Consider the following 21,179-nt stretch of genomic DNA (forward strand, 5'->3'; position numbering starts at 1 on the left):
TGGAAAGAGGTATTGCCCCTGAGGTATTGCGGTCTGGAGCCGTTTAAGGTTTCATAGGTCAAAACTTTTGGATTGCTCTCCTGTGCTATGTTAGGCATGTCGTTTATATACAGTGGTACCTTGGGATGCGAACGGGATCCGTTCCGGAGCCCCGTTCACATCCTGAATGGAACATAAGACACGACGGCGCGTCTGCGCGTGTCACGTTTTGCCGCTTCCGCACATGTGCGTGACGTCATTTTGAGCGTCTGCACATGCGCGAGCGGCGAAACCTGGAAGTAACGCGCTCAGTTACTTCCGGGTTGCCATGGAGCACAACCCAAAGCACATTCAACCGGAGGTATGACTGTACTTACTTATGTGTATTTGCCTTGTGCAGTGATCAACATTTATTCTCTATTTGAGACCTCAGTATTTCTGTAACAAAAGAAAATGGAATGTTGTGAAAAAGAGATATGGAGGCTGAATTTTTTATTTATTATTACTACAGTGGTACCTCTGGTTACGTACTTAATTCGTTCTGGAGGTCCGTTCTTAACCTGAAACTGTTCTGAACCTGAGGTACCACTTTAGCTAATGGGGCCTCCAGCTGCTGCCGCACGATTTCTGTTCTCATCCTGAAGCAAAGTTCTTAACCCGAGGTACTATTTCTGGGTTAGCGGAGTCTGTAACCTGAAGCGTATGTAACCTGAAGCGTATGTAACCTGAGGTACCACTGTATTATTATTATTTTTTTTGGTGGGGAGGCAGGATGGAATTGTGGCGTCCAGTTCACCTCCTCTCCAGCCACCACTATTCCTTTCTCCCCACACAAGGGGATGTGTGGGCATAGGAGACACCCCATCCCATCCTTCACCCCATTCCTCACTCCACTCCCCATAACTCCCCCGCCAAGCCCTTCTCCCCACAGGCCGCCATGACGCGATATGGGGGGGGGGAGAGAAGGGGGGCGGGGCAGACGGGGACACCGGAAGCGGCCCGAACGGCGGCAGCAGCGCCGGGAGACCGCGGAAGGCGGGGTTTACGTGTGAGGGAAGCGGGGAGCATGCGCGCGTGCGCGTGCGCGAGGGAGAGAGCGCGCGAACGAGGGAGGGGGGGAGGAGGAGGAGCAGCAGCCGTTGTGGAAGCCCCCGGCGCCTGCGCAGTGGCGTCCGCCGCTGTTGGCCGGTTGCGCCGCGCCTCCGCCGACGCCTGGCCGGTGGGTGTTTCTCTCACGGCGAGGGGAAAGAGCGTGAGGCGCCGCGGCCGGGGGCCGTCGGAGGGCGTCCGTCGCAAGGGGGTGTGTGTGTGTGGCGGGGAGGGGGGTGAGGTGGAGAAGAGAGGGGAGGGGGCGGCTGTCCGTCCCCGCGGCTGAGGCGCGGGGTTGAGGGGGGGGGAGGCGAGGGAAGAGGGGCGGGACGGAGCGCGCGAGCATGTGAAGATGGCGGAGCTGCAGATGCTGCTGGAGGAGGAGATCCCCGGGGGGCGCCGGGCCCTCTTCGACAGCTACACCAACCTCGAGCGGGTCGCCGAGTACTGCGAGACCAACTACATACAGGTACGGCGTTACGTGTGAGGGTGGGGGGCGCGCCTTTCCCCCAACCGGGTCTGGTCTCCACCCCCCCAAAAAAAACCCCGCCGCCCCTTGCTGAGGGGAAATCTCGGGGCGTCCTACGTTTCGTGCTTCTGGAGGCCTGGAACCCGGAGTGTGGGGGTTGGGCGGTCGTGGGAAAGGGCGACACGCGTGTTGCGGCGGGATGTCCGCGCGAGAGGCCGCCTCGGCATATCTTGGGCGCTGGGAGAGATGCTCGCTTTCGCAGGCTCAGCCCTGCGTTGTGTGTGGTTTTTTTTAAACAACAGTGGAGCAAGCCCGTGGACATTTTTTTTTGGGGGGGGGGAACCCAGCCAGATGGGCGGGGTATGAATATTTTTATTTATTAGATTTCTATCCCGCCCTTCATCAAAAAATCTCGGTGCGGTTCAGAAGAGAAATAATCATAATAATACATGGGGACGGCTTCCCTTTTTTGCCCTCCCGGTGACCCTCCCATGCTGCTCGCGGCTCCCAGAAGCTGTGGGATCCTTCGGATCGTAGATCTGGTAGGGACCACGAGGGTCATCTAGCCCACCCCCCCAGCCCCCTGCAGCGCAGGAATCCTTTGCCCAACGCGGGGCTCCAACCCACGACCGAGGGATTAAGAGCTTCGAGGAAACGCTTCTCGTTCTGCAGCGTTGTGTGGAGTGATTTGTGCTCATGCTGCGCTTGTTAAGTGTGTGTGTGTGAATGCGCACACGATTCTTGGCAGATGCTGCTGTGAAATGATTTGAGAACAGACCTTTTCCCCTTTACAATGTGTCGCTCCTTCTAGATAGGTGGTGGCCAGATGTGCATTCATAAAGGACTGCCTTCTTCCCTCCTCCTCCTCCTCCGCTAAGAATATCACAGTATGCTCGGAATAAAAGGATATAGTTGATCTTGTAATTCAGACTCCCAAGCCACCAGACTGCCCATTACTGCTGAAATATCCAGCAGGCAACATTGTTCTGGAGGTGATGATGTTAAGCTGCATCTTCAGGGCTCCTCCTGTGATGTGGTAGTTGAGGTTACTTGCATCTGGGTGGGTTAGCATTTTGGTATTTCTGCTGGGTCTTGGGGAGAAGGAAAAAACCAACCGAGTTTCCTTCTGAATAAACATGCTGCGTGCTGAAATTATACTTGAATATTCAAACAGGCAGTTGGCCTAGCTTAGGTTGCATGTACAGTATTTTAGATTGCATCCTCGCCACACCAGCCTTTCATGCACACTTGCAGGAGAGAGGTGATACGGTTAATTCTCATATTATTGCATGGTATGCAGTGTCATTAAAATGTCACATTGATACAATTCAGCAGCTCTCTGCCTGCTGACTGGCATTTTGTCTTTTCAAAGATTTTTCAATGAAGCTGCCATGTCAATGACTGCATAGTGAAAAGATGCTGAGGAAAGACAAGGCAAATGAGTAGTAGATCTCCAAAGGCACAGGGATGGGTGCATATGTGTAAGTTCCAAATATAAATAATGGCATAATGATAAATAATGGCATAATGACAGCTTGTCTTCCACGCATTGCTGATTAAAAGGGAAATCGGATATGGCTAACAACTGAATGCAGGTGATTTTGCTTCAAGTGGGCATTGTGAAGCTTCATCTGTTGCTTCAGTACATGCCTAGGTTTTATTCACGTACCTTTTATCTTATTATTGAAGTCTGCATTGCCTTCCAACTCGTTCTAATGAATCTAAGCTTTCTGGGCTTTATGTAAAGGAATGATTAAAGAAAAGAAAGGCAAATTTATTTTCTCTTGGCATAGTCAGGGCACTTTACAACAAGTGAATTCTGCAACCTGTTTTTGATTTGAAAAATAACATAGCTTGGGGCATGTAAGGGTTGTGAAATCTTGGAATTTGTTTCCTTATAAGTGTATCCATGATGTAAGTATAGCAAGTTCTTGAGGAGAGACCAAGAAACAGTAAAAGACATTTATAGAATGTTTCTCTGTATCTTCTAACATATTATTTGAAGAACAAGGGAAGGGTGGAGCATTTACAGTGTCACAATGAGAATATGCCATAGCTGTCAATTTACAGATTTGAAAATAAGGGACCAGCAGCCTTGAAAATAAGGGACCTGCTGCCTCACCTGTTCCAGGCACTCCAGTCTTCCTGTCCTCCTGCAGTCTGGTCAAACTCATGCTGGTAGCTTCGAGAACACTGTCCAACCAACTTTGTAACCAGAGGTTCAACTGAATAGAATCTGAATCACATGCACCACAAGGCCTATGCAGCCTCAACTTAAGATGGCTCCCCGGCCTGGCTTTGCACTGCAAAGTTTGCAGCAGCACGTGCAACAAAATGGCACCCAGCATTCAAAAGCCCCCTCAGCTTGCATTAACTAGCCACACACAAGGCATGCAAGCTCCACCCCCCAGTTGTTCTTAGACTTCTTTTTGGGTGAGCAACACAGCCAAGCAACACAGTTGGAGCCTCCCTCCTCCCGGCCGGCAGGGAGGGAGGGAGAGAGAGGAGCTGCTTCCTTTGAAATTTAAGGGACATCTATCAGTAAGGGACAGCAGCGGGACATGGCGCTGGAATAAGGGACTGTCCCTTCAAATAAGGGACACTTGCCAGCTATGGAATATGCATTGATTCATTTGCATTATTTGAATGACCAGACCTATTAATTGGGTTATCTTTGTGTGTTCAGAGAGCTTTTGTAGTTGATCTGCCTTGGTGCATGTACCATGGTTTCACCATGGTGTCCTTTATGCGTAATAGCTAATGGTCTGAACTAAGCAAAAGTTTTTCTTTTATAGCACAGGATGAATGAGATCTTTTTTGCCATGTTGCATCATGGTGGGAACGGGTAGGCTTGCAGGATTTTTTGCTTTTAGTTTTAATAATAACGATGGAAAATATTCTGGCATTTGACCTGGAGATGATTGAATTTCTGATCAGGTTTTGCTGAAATGGTGGTGTGATGTGGCGAGAGCAATTATCATCGCCCCCTGATATCATAGCCTTGGAGAATTTTACTGAGGCTTGCAGAAGGTTAAAGAAGTATTGTTTGCAGAGGAACATAGAGTCTGATATAATGATAGAAATTTTAGCCAACTGTGCAGATTAAAGCTTCATATAGTTCTGGTAACAATACTTCTTGAGCTGAGATATTTTTCTGTCAGATTTTTTGATACTTGTTATATTACATGATGTAAAGTGGGTAACTAATAAGGACCAGAGTGGAAGATAGATCTTGCTCAGTTCACATGTAATTCTAAGCCAAAACATGGATAAAAGATTGTGATATTCCTGGTACTGCAAGCTAAGCCATGATTTGACTTATGTTGTCCAAACCCAGGGTCATGCTTTGCTTTCTTCAAACCAACCACAAGCTGTAAACAAAGAACAAAGCTTGGCTACCGCTTGTGGAGTGAAATAAATCTCAAGCCCAAATTCTGATAACACTTGATTAAGTCCAACCATAGTTTACCTTATAGCAGCACAGCAGCAACAGGACTGAAGAAGGAACAAAGCGGCTGCAGTCTCATCTCCATGACTCCACATGCCTGCACATTTGGGCTAACCTATAGTTTGGCTTAGTGTTACATTTGAACTGGGTCATTGTGAAGTTGGAAAATGACTCAGAATCTGCTAGTTTTCAGAATGGCAGTTTCCAGTGGAAAACAAGGTAAGGCTGGACCACTGAAAACTAGGTTTCCTCCCAGGAATTACTGGGAAAATGAGAACTTCAAAATCACTTAAAAACCCCACTTTGCAACCGTAGTTTTTGCTGTGATATGGGCCTAATTTTTTAAAGAAAGCAAGACTAAAATAACCTGGATGCGTCTTTAGCCCATGTATATTGTTTTGAGTGCAACTTAACTAAGCAAAAAAGGGAATTTACAGATGCAGAAATTAGATTTCCATTTAATTGGAACAGATGTCCTCTGTTGTGCAAACTGTTCTCAGATATGTGGCTTAATTCTCTGTGTGTTTACTCTGAAGTAAGGATCACAGTGTGTAGTGGGGGTTACTTTTAGGTAAGTATGCATGGTATTTGTAGCCTGAGTGAGTACTGAAAGGATCTTCAGCACTTGCACCAATTTTTGAAGAGTTAATGTATGTGTTGAAGTGAGCCTGTTGCTTCTAAATGACATTTTATACTCCCACATAAGTATATGCATGCACTGCGTTTTCATTTGCAACATATGCAAATAGAAACATGGTCTTTTCTGCTCTACTCATGCATATTTTTAAAGGAAAAGGGGGTGATTTATAAACGTGTGCACCCTTCATATCTGAAGTGCAATGCATGTATTTTTACAGAATATTATAAAGAAGCAGCCTAACACAGATAGGTGAAGTAGTGAGTGGGATGTGAAGGCAGCTTGTATGAGCCAGCGATTTGCAAAATGCAGATATAAGAAGAGGCTGTAACTACAGAGGATTCTTGCTAAGCATATATGGGGTACTAGAATCCTGAAAATGACATTGTGGATAGTACTACACTGAAAAGTAGCAAATCGAACAATGTTTCTCACTTAATATTTTATGATTTCTTGAAGAAATATGTATACACATGCAGGTGTTGAGTGTTCAGTATTGAAGTTAGTGTATCAGAATTTATCCCAGAACCTTACTTTGTAAATGGTTACAGTTCAGAATCTACTTTTTTATACAGTCATAGGCCATACAGTCATACCTCGGGTTACAGACGCCTTAGGTTGCGTGTTTTCGGGTTGTGCACCGTGCCGAACCCGGAAGTACCAGAACGGGTTGCTTCTGGTGCTTGTGCATGCGCAGAAGTGCCAAATTGCGACCCGCACGTGCGCAGACGCGGCGCTGCGGGTTGTGAACGCTACGGGTTGCGAACGTGCCTCCCGCACGTATCACGTTCGCAACCCGGGCATCCACTGTATTTGGACATTATTCTAAGTCATAGTTTAGCACAAGTGTTGCTGTCTTTCTTGCGTTTGTAGGTATGTTTGCAGTTTTGAAAGACTTCTGGGGACACCACGCTTTTGGTTGCTTCTTACCCCCATGTATCAGTCAGTTTGCATGTGCAAACTCTTTCTCTCTTTTCCATAGAGTTTGGGTAAAAGTCAGATGCAGTAGAATTAAAAATTCTCTTGAATTCTTATTTTCAGCATGGAAGCCAATGGAAACAAATGTGATCTGTACTGGGCGGGGGACGTGTGGGGGGGGGGACCAATTTCAAGAGGATCTGCTCTATTGGCTCTAGTGGCTTTCAATGTCAATAAGTCTACTGACTGAGTAAAACTTAGTTGAATGCATTTGCATGTTTCCCTTTTCACTGTACAATCAATCACTCATGACTATCCCTGGATTTTCAGGGAAAAACATTGTGAAGGGCTGTGTATACTCATTCAGCCAACAATATTTGGCTTAATTTAAACCTACTCATGTTTCCTCATGAGAGCTCAAACACAGCTGTTTGTAGGGGTTTGTAGGGGTTGGGGAAAAGTAGGTTTCATGAAGCAGGGTGTGTGTGTGTGTGTGTGTGTGTGTGTGTATTTCCTCTGAGGTAGGTGAACCCTAGGCAGTGGGAGGGTTGAGGATGCTAGTGGGCATGATGTACAGGGCCATTAATGTACATTCATACATACAGTTGGAAGTCAAATGGAATCTATTCCAGAAGTCCATTCGACTTCCAAAATGTTTGGAAACCAAAGCTTCTGATTGGCTGCAGCAAGCTGCGGAAGCTGCACCAGATGTTCGGCTTCCGAAAATCTTTTGAAAACCGGAACACTCACTTCTGGGTTTCGATCGTTCGGGAGCCGATTTGTTTGGGAGCCAAGGTGTTTGAGTTCCAAGGTACTACTGTACTTATTTTCTCTCTCTCCCTCTTTGAAGGGGATAAATGCATTTGTGGACATCCTCTGCAACATAAGATACAAGCAGCGGTATTTCTTACCCAAATAAAGATTTTTATTTTTAAGCTATGCTGAGAAAGAAGCGCAACTTTTAATCTTCACGATTACCTTCATAGCTGAATGCAAAACAATGTAACTACACTTGCATGTTGGTAATCTGACAAGAGCATAGTGTTGTCCTGAAATAAACAGTGTGATTTTTGTACTCTGCCATTTGGTTATATATAAACTTTGCGTGAGGGAAGGAAAGTCTCAGCACTTTTCCCAATGCCTTTTTTTTATTTATTCTCTCTCCTGTATGATGGGTTGGAAGTTTTTACTTTGCCACACAAGTTGAAAAGGAATACAGTATGTTGGTGGGATAACTGATTCTAGGAATGCAACAGGGCTCCACTTGGTATTTGGGAGCTACCGTAGTCCTCCTGAAATACTGGTTTTACTAAGCAAGATCTAATAGTTTTGAATTAATAAGTACTTCTGTTTGTTCATTCCTTGAGGTCAGAGCATGTCACGTTACTACTGCACAAGGAAATTGAGTATTCTTCAGAGATTCTCCCAGTTAAGGATGCTTTGGGATGAAATGTCTTCTCCTGCTGGGCAAGACTGCTTTTTCCAGCACTTTATTGTCTCTGGTCATCTGCAGAGATAGCTGACTCAGTATTACAGAGGGGAACAGGTCTAACCTTGCCTGTGGAATAAATTCCTTTAGGAAAGGAAAAGGATTGCAATCAAGAGCAATAGGGGGGTATATAAGTTCTAAATTTATAAAACAGAATAAATAGCTCAAAGTAGTATTGATGAGACGACTCGTAATGTAACACAGTGATGCTACAGAAACCAAGAGACAACTGTAATATTCACCATCTTTCTTGCACTGAGGCAACCAGTGCTCTTTTGCTAGATAAAGAGGTGCTGGAACTTACCATGAATATCTCCCTCTTTCTCTTAGAATGGCAATGGCACCTGCCTGAGAGGTGCTGGAACTCTCCTGAGAGGTACCAGAACTGAGTTCCTGTGAGTTCCCCCTGAAAAAAGCACTGGAGATGACCAAACTTATCACAGTGGTTAAGGCTGGGGATTTCTCAGGAATTTGGGCTCTCTTTACTGCTGGCAATATTTGAGTTATGATGTCCTTGAGATTTCTATACAGTGGAACCTTGTGTTACATACCGCCCTCATTACGAATGCTTTGGGTTACGAGCTCTGCTAACCCGGAAGTAGATGCTTCCGGTTGCAAACTTTGCCACGGGATTTGAGCGGAAGTCACTCGCTGCAGCATGAGGCGCCATTAGCGAAAGCGCGCCTCATGTTAAGAACGGTTTCGGGTTACAAACGGACCTCTGGAATGAATTAAGTTTGTAACTGGAGGTACCACTGTACAGTGGTGCCTCGCAAGACGAAAATAATTCGTTCCGCGAGTCTTTTCGTCTTGCGATGCTTTTCGTCTTGCGAAGCGCGGTCCGTCGCAACTGCGCCTCTTCAAGCGGCTTTAAGAAAAAAGCGCAAGACGTTTTCGTCTTGCGAAGCAAGCTCATAGGGAAATTTGTCTAGCGAAGCAACACAAAACCGAAAAACCCTTTCGTCTAGCGAGTTTTTCGTCTTGCGAGTCATTCGTCTTGCAGGGCACCACTGTACTGGAAAGTCTAAAACAGAGATGAGGAACCTGTTGCCCTCCATATGTTGGTGGGCTCTAACAATATCTGGAGGGTCACAGGTTCTTTATCCCTGGTCTAAAGTAAGGGTTAGAAGGGATGAGCAGAAAGCTTGATGCTATGCCGCCCTAGAATCTAGACAGAAACCACATAGATAGAAATTCCTTCCCTGCAGACAATTGTGTAACTTCCTCATGTACTTTGTTATATGTGACAAACACATGTGTATTTATTTCTTCTGGGTAGAAGTTGGTGGCAAGCTGTATTTGTTAGTTGCCTACCATACCACATTTGCACCTTGTGAGATTACAAATGTGACTATCTCACACCGGATGAATAATTCACACAGTTCTATAGAAGAGGCTTCCATCTAGGAAATGTCATCTTGTGAGAAACAGCCCTGGAAAAGGGTGGGGGAACATTATCATTAAAGAGATTTAAGGATGCAGGGTGAAAAAAATCAGATTGAAATGGATTTAAGACATGTAAACACTTCAAGCATCTAATGCTTTAAGCACATACTGGACGGATTTAAAAGGCATTAGTGGTCTAATTGGGATACTTCAAAACTAATGTTCCTGCTTTTTAAAAACAAGCAAACAAACAAACTTGCTAATGTCAAAGATTTGTGTGCAGTAAAAATCAGTGTGCGCACCTAGACTAAACATATTCCAACTGACATATGAAATTGCTGAATGTGTGAAATACATACATAGAAAATACCCTGATGTGCAATTTTTTGAGACAGTACTTAGATTAAAATCTAAATTTAAGTACTACAGTTTATTTGTGATGTATTAAATTGATAATATTGGACATCTAGACACTTGAATCTGTTTTTTATGAATAAACTGAATCAGGGGACTGATTTCATTTTCTTAGGGGCTAGACTACATTGGCATTGTCTAAAAAGGCACAAGGGATATGCAGTCTATGGCCCAAGGCTGCTTGACTTGTCAGGATGCCCTTTTCACTGAAGCACACACACACAGACAGGCTTGGTTTAGAATAGTACAAATGAAATGTGATTGGCTTTATATAGATGGTAACATTGTGGAGTACATATTTCCTCGTTGTTTCTGGCATGAGGAAAGACCAGCACTAGCTGGGAGGCTCAGGAAAGTATCATTAACCTCCGCAGAACTTCCCATGTGCTGTTGTCTGCCTCTTTTGGAGGAGTGAGTTTGGAGCCACCTATGAACTACCTAGTCTGGTGGGAAGACCCAGCTTTCTCTGAACTGTGTTTATGCCAGGCTGCTGAGCCCCTTGGAATACAGCAAGATGAGCATTTTAATTTAATTTAGTTTAGCTTTTGTTGCTTAACTTTGGTTTTGCTTTATGTATTATTTCTTCCTGCTAATGAACTTCGTTGAGTTACTTTTGTTTTATTTGACATTATTGAAAGGTTTTGCAACATTTTTTTTCAAATTTTTTGATAATTAGTTGATGGTTGGGAGATGCTTTGAGCATAGGAAGAGTCTGCTGGGCCTAGCATCCTGTTCTCACAGTTGCCAGCCCAATGGCAATGGGAAGGCCAAAAGCAAACCCTGAGTGCAACAGCACTCTACCCATTTGTGATTCCCAGCAACTGGTATACTGCCTCCAACAGTGGAGGTAGAAACAACATAGCCATCATGGGCACAATTTCCTGTGGAGAAGTGACATAAAGTGGTACCTTGGAAGTTGAACGGAATCTGTTCCGGAAGTCCATTTGACTTCCAAAATGTTCAGAAACCGCAGAAGTTGCATTGGACATTTGGGTTCCAAAGAACGTTCACAAACCGGAACACTCACTTCTGAGTTTGTGGTGTTTGGGAGCCAAAACATTCGACTTTCAAGGTGTTCACGAACCAGGGTACGACTGCATATCTGAACTTAAACTAGTAGGCTGCTTTCAAGTACTATACATGAATTGACTTTAAATACTAAGCTTATACTATTGAGGTTGCAGGATAGTTTATACTTAGCAACCTATTCTTGAGCAAGACATGAATTTACCAATGAATTTACCAATTAAAGCACAGTTTAGAAGTCAAGAAACAATTTCTTCTACTAATTCTACGAAATTCAATGGTTTCTCAGGAAACACTCCAGTTTCTCAGCCAGTAGTCTAAATAAGACTATTGCCTGAACTGTCTCGGGCAGAATGTCCCAAATGCCAGTTTTTGGAAATCACAAATGGATAGAGTGCTGTTGCACTCAGCTCTTGCTTGTGTACAGGATTCTGGACTAGATCAACCACTGGCTTGATACACTAGGCTCTTCCTATGTTCTTATGTTAGGATAGTAGCTTTGGCAAGAACAGCTAAAATAATCTCTTGCCATGCTCCTTGTGTATATGATGTAATCTCCAATTTAGTAAATTTGATTTATTGGAAGTAATAGATTCTGCATACTTGACAGAAATTTCCATCATCTGTTAGTCTTTCATCAAGCAAGATGAGTAGAATTTCTGACTTCTAAGTATAGAAGATCATAAACTTTTAAGATAAAATATGAATATATGACAGTGGGATATAAATCCATAATGCTACAAAAATAACTGCAACTTAACCTATGCTCTTGCTTTGCATCCTGATTTTTTACTATTCATTTTTAAATTAACCCATAATGCTTAGGAGGCTTCTGAATATCAAATTACAGTAAATTTGCCTTTTTGCAATTGAAAATAGAATGAACAGGGTAGGTGTCTATCTCTGTTGTTGTTGATATTTATATTTCATATGACTAAATGTATTTGACTGTCTCTTTTGGCTGCTGTTGGAAATGTAACATGTTGGTTCTCAAATTATGCTACTATATAGTTGTTTTGCACGGCTGTTTAATACTGATTTATGGCAATACTATTTTAAAAATAATTGTTCAGATACTAACTTTTTATTTGGAGCATCAGTATTCTGAATTCTATTCAGTTGCTTATGTTGTAGGAGTTGTGCCTGCAACACATGTTAATCTCTGTGGCTAATTTCTTTTGGTTTTTAGACAGGAAGTGGCTCACCACTGTGGTGAATATTTAGTTGCAGCCTGTGCCTAGACTAGAGTTAGGTGACAAACTCAAATGTTCTTCAAAAGTCAGTACAGTTCAGCTGAAAATGTAGAGTCTAGCTTCCTTATTGAATATACGTATAAAATAACAAAAGGTACTGTTAAAATAACAGTACAATACTTAATAAATAATAATACTGTAGATGAAAATTAATTGAGCCTAATTGGCCAAAGATCTAAAACGCTTAAAAAGTAGGTAGTAAGTAGATGAATGGACTTAATTGTCAACACAGCCTGTAAATTAGGTATTAGTGGAAGTTTTGAAGGAGCCAGTATTTGTCTGTTCAGGGGCTAGTTCTCCATATCAATCTCTTAGTGTTGACTAATTATTTGGGCCTTTGATACTGCAACAAAAGCATATTGCTATAAATATAAACCATTATGTAGAGCAGTGTTTCCCAACCTTGGGCCTCCAGCTGTTTTTGGACTACAACTCCCATCATCCCTAGCTAGCAAGACCAGTGGTCAGGGATGATGGGAATTGTAGTTCAAAAAACAGCTGGAGGCCCAATGTTGGGAAACACTGATGTAGAGCATGGATAGGCAAACTAAGGCCCGGGGGCCGGATCCTGCCCAATCGCCTTCTAAACCCGGCCCGCGGACGGTCCGGGAATTAGCGTGTTTTGACATGAGTAGAAATGTTGAGTAGAAAATGCATCTCTGGGTTATTTGTGGGGCCTGCCTGGTGTTTTTACATGAGTAGAATGTGTGCTTTTATTTAAAATGCATCTCTGGGTTATTTGTGGGGCATAGGAATTTGTTCATTTATTTATTTTTCCAAAATATAGTCCAGCCCCCCACACGGTCTGAGGGACAGTGGACTAGCCCCCTGTTGAAAAAGTTTGCTGACCCCTGATGTAGAGCTTCACGTTTGGGTTGTCGTAGTCATTGATAGGACATTGAGGGGGAATTGAGTTTCCATTTGTCCAGTGCTGCCTTAACATAAACACTCCAAAACAGGAGTGTAATAAAAATGGTTTCTGTTGTGGTTTGCACAGAAACTTGAAATAAGTGCTGGTGGTTTGCTGATTGCATACTTGGACTTCATTACTATGAGGGATCTTTTAAAACAATGATAAAGCATATGTGTTTGATGTTTCCTAGTTGAATTCTGTCATGGTTAAAGACTTCTCTTTCCCCTAATATGCCGTAATTAAAACTTGTGGTTACATAAAAGTTTTGTCAGACAAGAGTGTTTCCATTACCTCTGCAAATCTAGCAGTGGGAGAGGAATATTCCAGCAACATTGTAGAATACGTGTGATAGAATTTGTAGACGAGTTGATTTGCTCCTATTAAAATATAGGTGCTGAGTATGGTTTCCCCCTCTCTTTAGGACGGGGGTTATTGGGTTGTTTTTATTTTGATTATATATTTTTATTTTGTTCTGTGAACTGCCCTGAGACCTCCGGGTATAGGGCGGTATATAAAATCAATTAATAATAATAATAATAATAATAATAATAATAATAATAATAATAATAATTTTAAGACACAACACCCTCTTGTTTTTCAGTGCCTCTTAACATCTAATATCCCTAGACTATTAAACTGAAAATTACTTTCTTAATTCACACATGTGTTACTTTAGATGATGTAAGTTAGTTGTGTTATTAGAATTTTGAAAAGGAAAGAGTATTAATCTGGAGAGAGTCTTAATTTCCTAGAGCAGACTTGTAAATAGCTAAGTGCTTGGATGCCTGTGGCAAGTGAAATTTGTCTGCATGACGTATGATGAGTTTGAATTTCTTCTAGTCATAAAAAGGCACTAGCTGTCTCTTCTCCTCTCCTTCTGGAAGACCATCAGCTCTGAAGAATATCAGACCCTGTTCACCATTGGGGGAGTGGGGGCTTGGACTGTGTATATATGCAGCCTCTGTAGAAGAATTCAAATCCCTGTTGAGTTTACATTGTACATCTCTCTCCCACTCTCTGTGATGTGCAACTAAGCTGTGGTTGCTGCCTGATTTGTCCCACTTAGGATTGCGTGTTTGTGTCCCATCGTTCAGCCTGGACACTGAGGTCCAGCTCTGAGGGCCTTCTGGCGGTTCCCTCACTGTGAGAGATGAGGTTACAGGGAACCTGTAAAGAGGGCCTTCTCAGTAGCAGCGCCTGCAGAACACCCTCCCATCAGATGTCAAGGAAGTAAACAACTATCTGACTTTTAGAAGACATCTGAAGGCAACCCTGTATTGGGAAATTTTTAATGTCTAATGTTTGGCAATTTCTGTGTGCTGTAAGCCACCCAGAGTGGCTGGAGAAACCCAACCAGATGGGCGGGGAATAATAATAATAATAATAATAAGAAGAAGAAGAAGAAGAAGAAGTAGTTTCCCCCACCCAGAGTTTCTCCATTATAACCTTTGCATTCAGACTCGGACTCTTCTGTAACAGTTCCAACTATCGCTTAATAATATTTTTTTTCAGCAGTCCTATCCCCATCCCCCTAGACCAGATGGCTGCTTGGGATAAACCATCTACTTGGCTGAGATTACACCTGTCTGCTATCATTGGTTGTATTGTGAACACTGCTCACTTCAAAGAGATTGTGCAGTCATTTTCCCCAGGTCCTGCAAACATGTGGATTCTGCTCTCATTTGAGTCTTATTTTCTCTGCAGAACCTTCTATATTCAATGTTATGCTCTCCATATGTTGTTGGACTATATCTCCCATCAGACCCAGCCAGCATGGTCAGTGATGATGGGATGGGAGTTTATACTCTAAACAATATCTATAGGGCACTATATTGACTTCCCCTGCTGTTCTGTCCTAAGCAGGGTTCCCGCCTGGGGGATGAGGATGCAGCTAGAATAGGGTGTATGCTAAGCACAAATTCCAGGGATCCAGGGTCATGTACTGCTAGTCCCAGGTCAGGGTCAAGTAAACAAAGGTCTAGCACAGGTCAGGTGCCAGCAAGACAAGGTCATATAAAGGAGGGAGGGATCTGTGGAAGTAAAGTTAGGCAAAAGAGAGGTTTAGGTTGAAATGCAAGCAAGCTGGGTAGCACCCTAGATAGCTCCACGTGGCACCTAGGCAGGAAGCCAAACAAGGCAAACTTAAATGTTGTTTTAAAACCAGCAACTGAACCTTAAATGGGAATGCACATTCCTCTAAGTAGCTAGCTCCACTCATGATGAGTGGAGCCTCTGTTCTTAAAGGAATGTAGAGGAGGCCGGGGTTCTTTTGTGGCCTGTGAGCTGAAGTTACTGGAATCTGAGGACGGCTATGTGCCTTTTCCAGGCACTAAAGGCTGTGGCATAATGTGACCCTCGTGCGAAGGCCCATATGTCAAAGACTGGTGAATCCTTTTCCCAGTCCATCATGTCCTCTGTATCCATGGTCTTTTCCCCCTGAGAATGTGGCCATTAGAGCTGTCAGCAATGCCGACTTCTCCGGCCGGTGCCGCCTCCTCCTCCTCCATCCCAGCAGCCGCCGCCTCTCGAGCTCCACTGCCGCCGCCGCCTTGCTTTGCCCGGCTCGGCTGCCCAGCTCCATCCCCCTCCTCTTTCTGGTGCTTCTGCTTTTCTGCTCAGGGTCCCCGAGGATCTGCAGAGCCGTGGCAAAGGTGTAAAAGAGCCGTGGGTTGCCGACCCCTGAACTAGTTGACCAGGCTGCCAAGATGGCGAGCTGCCTTGCTTTAAATCAGAAAAATGTACCACCAAGAGACTTTATTTGTATTCATTCATCTATTCATTGCATTTGTATCCTTTTTCACCAGCTCCCATTTTTAAGTCCAACATGAAAGACTGGTGGCAAGAGCTGTGGGAAGGCCAGACAAACTGTAGGTTTTGAAATCTGAAACCTGTACTTCAGTTGTGCTTAGCCACCTTACTTAAGAGCTGAAGGAAGAAAGTTGTCTTGACAGCACCAGGTTTGAGGGCTGCCAGACTGCTCCTCCAAATGCCATCTGGATGGTCCTTAGGCAGCATGGTGGAGGCAAACAACAGTGGGGGAAAGTGGAAAAGAGAGGCATTAGACACCCAGAAGCACAAGGGGAGGGGGGAAGACAGCTCAAATTAGTACTGTAAATTGATTTTTTCAAAATAGCCAAATACACTTTTAGCATAGTTAAGTGCCAAGCTTTTTTGGTAAGACGTTCAGGTCTCTTTCTGGATCTCTCTTGAGCGTTCTAGCCTTTACCTGGAAAACAGAGAGACCCAGGCAGGGCAACTGTTGCATGTAGCTTTCCATGCCTTCTCAGGCCTAAAAGGGTAAGGGCTTAGGCACTATGAAGTGCCTTGACGGTTCAGCTGCACTCACTTCATTCTTGTGAAAGATGCAAAGGGAAAAAGAGAAGGAGGAGGGGTTGCAACTTAGACAAGTGGGATGGGTGATGGGTGAGCATTGCCTCAAATCTTATTTGCAACGCTGTAGATACACTCTGATGCTAACATACCATGGCATTTCATGGGTTTTCAGCTGGGGCACTTTTGTCTAGTGTCACAAATAGAGTGGTGGTGCTATTAGTAAAACAAATCCCTATCTAAAGAAAAGGCTTTATTGTGCAGCTATTTCATTGAACTGGAGCTGTCTTTGTTCACACAGAGAAAAACTTGTAAACACAGATTTAAAATGCCTCAGTGGACAATTTAAGAACAAATTGTTTCTAAGCATGGAAGAATGTAAAATCGTACTTGTCAGAATTTGACCTGCTTTTATTCTTAAATTCTATGATAGACAGTTTCTGTTTGTAGTCCTATTAGTAAGAACTGAAAATTCACTTGCTAAAGGTTACTGTTGGATTGATCCTTGCCTATCTTAAAGTTTAGGACAACTTTTGTACACTCTTGTGTGAGTTGATGTTTGGCAAATAGTGCAGTTTCTTTAAGGGAAGTAAAGGTCAGTTTGCCTGGGGGAAAATCACATAGGTTTTTAGGAGCTTTTCAGAAAAAGAGACAGAAGCATGGTAGTGAATAGTTGCCTTGAATGAGAATGTAGAAAGTGGAGAAACCCAGAGATCAGGAATGGGGTGGGCAGATGAGTCATGATAATGGGTAGTGACTGAAGGGTCCCAGGAGAATGGCGAGTGTTGAGACAGAAGGGATTGCAGTATGTGAGGGTTATGTGGAAAAAGCATTGAGGAGCTGGGAAAATTAAGGAGATGTTGCGTGCACTAAAAGGTGGGCTAACAGTGATTCTTATAAATAAATTAGAAGTGTTGAAGAACACTTGGGACCTTGCTCATTTTCCATTTGGGGGCTAACAAAACACGGGCCACAGTTGTTGCATACATAAATCACCTTTTCTGACACCTGGGAATTTCAGTCTGAGTTATCCCCAACAGAAAGGACTGTTTTTTTGCGGGGGGGGGGGTAATTTCAAACATTTTTTTCAATTCTTTATGAATCATTTCCCCATGCTCTTTTACCCTTTTACATGTCCAAGCAAAGTGAAAAGTATTAACGTGGGTGGCGCTGTGGGTAAAACCCAGCACCTAGGACTTGCTGATCGCATGGTCGGCGGTTCGAATCCCCGCGGCGGGGTGCGCTCCCGTTGCTCGGTCCCAGCGCCTGCCAACCTAGCAGTTCAAAAGCACCCCCGGGTGCAAGTAGATAAATAGGGACCGCTTACTAGCGGGAAGGTAAACGGTGTTTCCGTGCGCTGCGCTGGCTCGCCGGAGCAGCTCCGTCACGCTGGCCACGTGACCCGGAAGTGTCTGCGGACAGCGCTGGCTCCCGGCCTCTAGAGTGAGATGAGCACACAACCCTAGAGTCTGTCAAGGCTGGCCCGTACGGGCAGGGGTACCTTTACCTTTACCTAACCTTGTTGTAGGCATGACCATGTGTTTGTAAGTGCTTGGTCATCTTTGCAATAAAACTTGTTCCATGGTGCTTTATAGCTTCTGGCTCCTCTGGGAAAAAGTTGCTTTGCAGCACTGGAGAGGACACGTAGCAGGAGTGATTGCATCAATAGCCCCCCACATTTCACTGTTCCAAAATGAGGCTAGGGCCATGACACAATCCTAAGCCTTGTCAACCATAAAATATCCTAGCACATTAAAGGATCTGTTGATAAGCAATAGCAAAATTGTAGAGAGATGGGATTGCAATTATTTGCCTCACTTTGACAAAGTTAACGGGTTAAAGCAGGGGCATTAAGGAAAATGGGCTGTAGCCCCTCAAAACAAATGCCTGTTATTAAGATGGTTGCAGAATACAGTTTCAGTTGCATCTGATGAACTTGGTGCTTTAGAAACAGATAACCAGATGGTCAGCTTTTCTGTTTTCATCCAAATGGACTCTGACTGTTTTCACGCTGAATCATATTTCTGCTGTTGCCAAAACTGATTTCACTGGTTACTTTAAAAAGCGAATTACTAGCTTTGAGTTGAAAGATGACTACACGTTTGGCTTGCCGTTGACTCTAGAAATGCTGCTCTTGCTAAAAATGTTGGAGTGCTGATTTATTGACTGCATCCACTTGGCACTGGTTGGAATAATAGATACGGGAAGGGAGGATGTAACCTTTGCAAGTTTTGAAGATTATGTCTTTCTTAGCTGGTGTTCCCTTAAGTTGTAAGTTTTGAATAGCTCACAGCTTCTTTCCCCTCATATTTTCTTTTCTGTTACTTGAAGCAGAAAAAACCATGTCATGAGGCACATGGCTAGTCATGAGATACATAGTACAAAGAGGAGGATGTTCTCCTGCCAGCTATATAGGGGAATATGTGACACTTCAGATGCTCTTGGACTTCAGCTCTTAGCAGCTTCAGCCCCGTGAACTATACACTTTGTATGTTTTATTTAGTCTTTGAATTGTTGCTTGATTTGAATACAGGACATTGGGGAGATTTAGTTAGATGCAGCAAACTGGCTATCCGTTAAATATTTCACTTGGTACAGGGTGACCTGGCATAATGCTAAGCATAATGCTACATAATATGCTACATGGTACATAACGCTAAGCCATGGCTTAGACTACAAACAAGCAAACATTGGCATTTCCAGGCAGAAGATCACGGCCACTGTACTCATCTCATTCCCTGGTTGCTGTGCTACGTGGCATTAAGACATGGTTTGACTTCACATCTGATCCTGGACTCCTGCTTTTAGCTTGTCTGGGGAAAAACCAATCACTAATCAGGGTTTGCATGTAACAAAAAGCCAAACCACACAGCAGCATAGCCAAGGAAAGGCACTCAAGCAGCCACAATCTTCCCTCCAGGAACCTGGTTTTTTGCTTGTTTGGCTTCCCATATGTACAAGTGAAGCCAGTATCTTGTGAATATTGTATAGAAAATGCTGATTAGGTATTCAGGAAGAAACCGCTTTGGAGTTCACTTGAGTTAGGAAGGGTAAGAGTGGTAAATTGATGGGTTTCCCCGCCCCTTTTCCTGTATTTATATTTGCAGTGGTCATGGTAATCTATGTTAGACTAAAACCAGGGTGCAGTATTTCATTCATATTGGTCAATTTTGGTATAAATGAATGTGTCCAAAAAGGGCACAAGAAATATCTCCAGACACTTAGGCACCTAAAAATCTGTTGTGGGCAGGATATCCGCTATAGTGCACCACAACAATTTCCAAAATATACTTCAAAGGTTGAATTGTGGTATTTGGAGAGAGTGATAGGTGGGTGCACAGATTACAGTTGCATGTGCACCTGTCCTCATTGGCTGAGAAGTTTGTGTTTATTATCTCACCAAACTAGGCAACTTTTTTCTCAGTTGTTGTTGTTGTTGTTGTTGTTGTTGTTGTTGTTGTTGTTGTTGTTGTTGTTGTTGGAATCTATATATTGCCCTATACCCAGAGATCTCAGGGCGGTTCACAGAACAATATCAACATAAAACACCACAATCTATATAATCAGTGCTTTTTTTCTAAAAAAAAATGTTTAGGGGTACTCTCATTTTCCTACTCATATTGAAATACTGCCCCTCAATGAGGCCAAATTTAGATTCACAAAATGTGTACAGTAGTGGTATGCGTACCCCTGTGCCCCCCCCAGAAAAAAGCACTGTATATAATCAAAATAAAAACAACAACCCAATAACACCCCCCCCAGTTTACATTTATATGTAAATACTGCCCCTCAATGAGGTCTCTGGGTGCCATTAATCTGTACAATGAGTGGGAAGGGGGTGGTGGAAGAGGAGTTGCCAGACATGAATGTACTCTGCGCATTGGCCCAAGGCGTGGGAAGGTTCAGGCAGAGAATGTCACCTGTTACCTCAAAGTAGTTCATATGAAAATGTTGCATTTCTGATTATTTTGCTTTTCCCTTTCAGTCAACAGATAAGCAACGGGCCCTAGAAGAAACCAAAGCATATACAACACAGTCCTTAGCTAGTGTAGCCTATTTGATCAACACCTTGGCCAACAATGTTCTACAGATGCTGGATATCCAGGCATCCCAGCTTAGGCGTATGGAATCTTCAATCAACCACATTTCGCAAGTGAGAAAACTTGTTCTTTATGTTTGCTTAGTTTGTATCAAGCACCTAGTGTGGTACGGTGGATAGGATGGGACCCAGATCATAGGGGGGGGGGATCTGAATTCAGTCCACTAAATGCATTTGATGACCTTGGACAAATCAGCATCTTCACAAGGTGGTTGTGAGGATGAAATTGTACAACCTTCATGTGGTGGAAGGTTAGGAAACTCACAGAGATGTTGCCACAGATACAACTTGAAAATAATTTGACTTATCAGTATGATCTGGAAAAACTACCTTACTGCAGTTTGCAGTAGCAGGTCAAACTTTCTTAAAAAGTAAGATGACTTGTTTTCTTTTTGCCTTCAAATGGTGTTTGTAATGAAGACATTTTGGGGAATAATTCTAGTAGATTGGGAAAAAATCCAGGTGGCGTGCATTTCTCCCTTTTTCTCCTGTTACCTTGACTTTTGTTAGTTTAAAATCTTGATTGTCTTTCTAAAATTTGTAATTTTGATATGCATTATTAATGCAGGCAAGGGTAGTATGGAGAATGAAATGTCTTTCTGCTAGGAAATCGATTACTCCTTTTTAAATATGATAAATGTTTGTCCTGGTGCGTTAAAAAAAATAATAACAACAACTTCATTGTGAAGTCTCAATTCCACTTGCTTAACACTGAATAGGAAAATTTCT

General features: G+C 43.3%; 1 protein-coding gene across 16 annotated transcripts in view; it reads left to right on the top strand.

The window, feature by feature from the left end:
• Nucleotides 1–21,179, top strand: part of ABI2 (abl interactor 2) — a 63,474-nt gene that overhangs the window by 17,208 nt on the left and 25,087 nt on the right. For 8 of the 16 annotated variants that reach the window (XM_081176986.1, XM_081176987.1, XM_081176976.1 and 5 more), the window contains exons 1-2: nucleotides 1,135–1,537; nucleotides 20,337–20,504. In XM_081176986.1, coding sequence (XP_081033112.1) covers nucleotides 1,421–1,537; nucleotides 20,337–20,504 — 285 coding nt within the window. In that variant the 5' untranslated portion in view covers nucleotides 1,135–1,420. Of the gene's footprint in view, nucleotides 1–1,132; nucleotides 1,538–20,336; nucleotides 20,505–21,179 lie in introns of those variants that run through there. The other 8 variants (XM_081176972.1, XM_081176980.1, XM_081176984.1 and 5 more) reach the window with 4 other exon arrangements.

The sequence above is a fragment of the Podarcis bocagei genome, assembly GCF_964188305.1.
Source record: "Podarcis bocagei genome assembly, chromosome: 1".
Classification (NCBI taxonomy): Eukaryota; Metazoa; Chordata; class Lepidosauria; order Squamata; family Lacertidae; genus Podarcis; species Podarcis bocagei.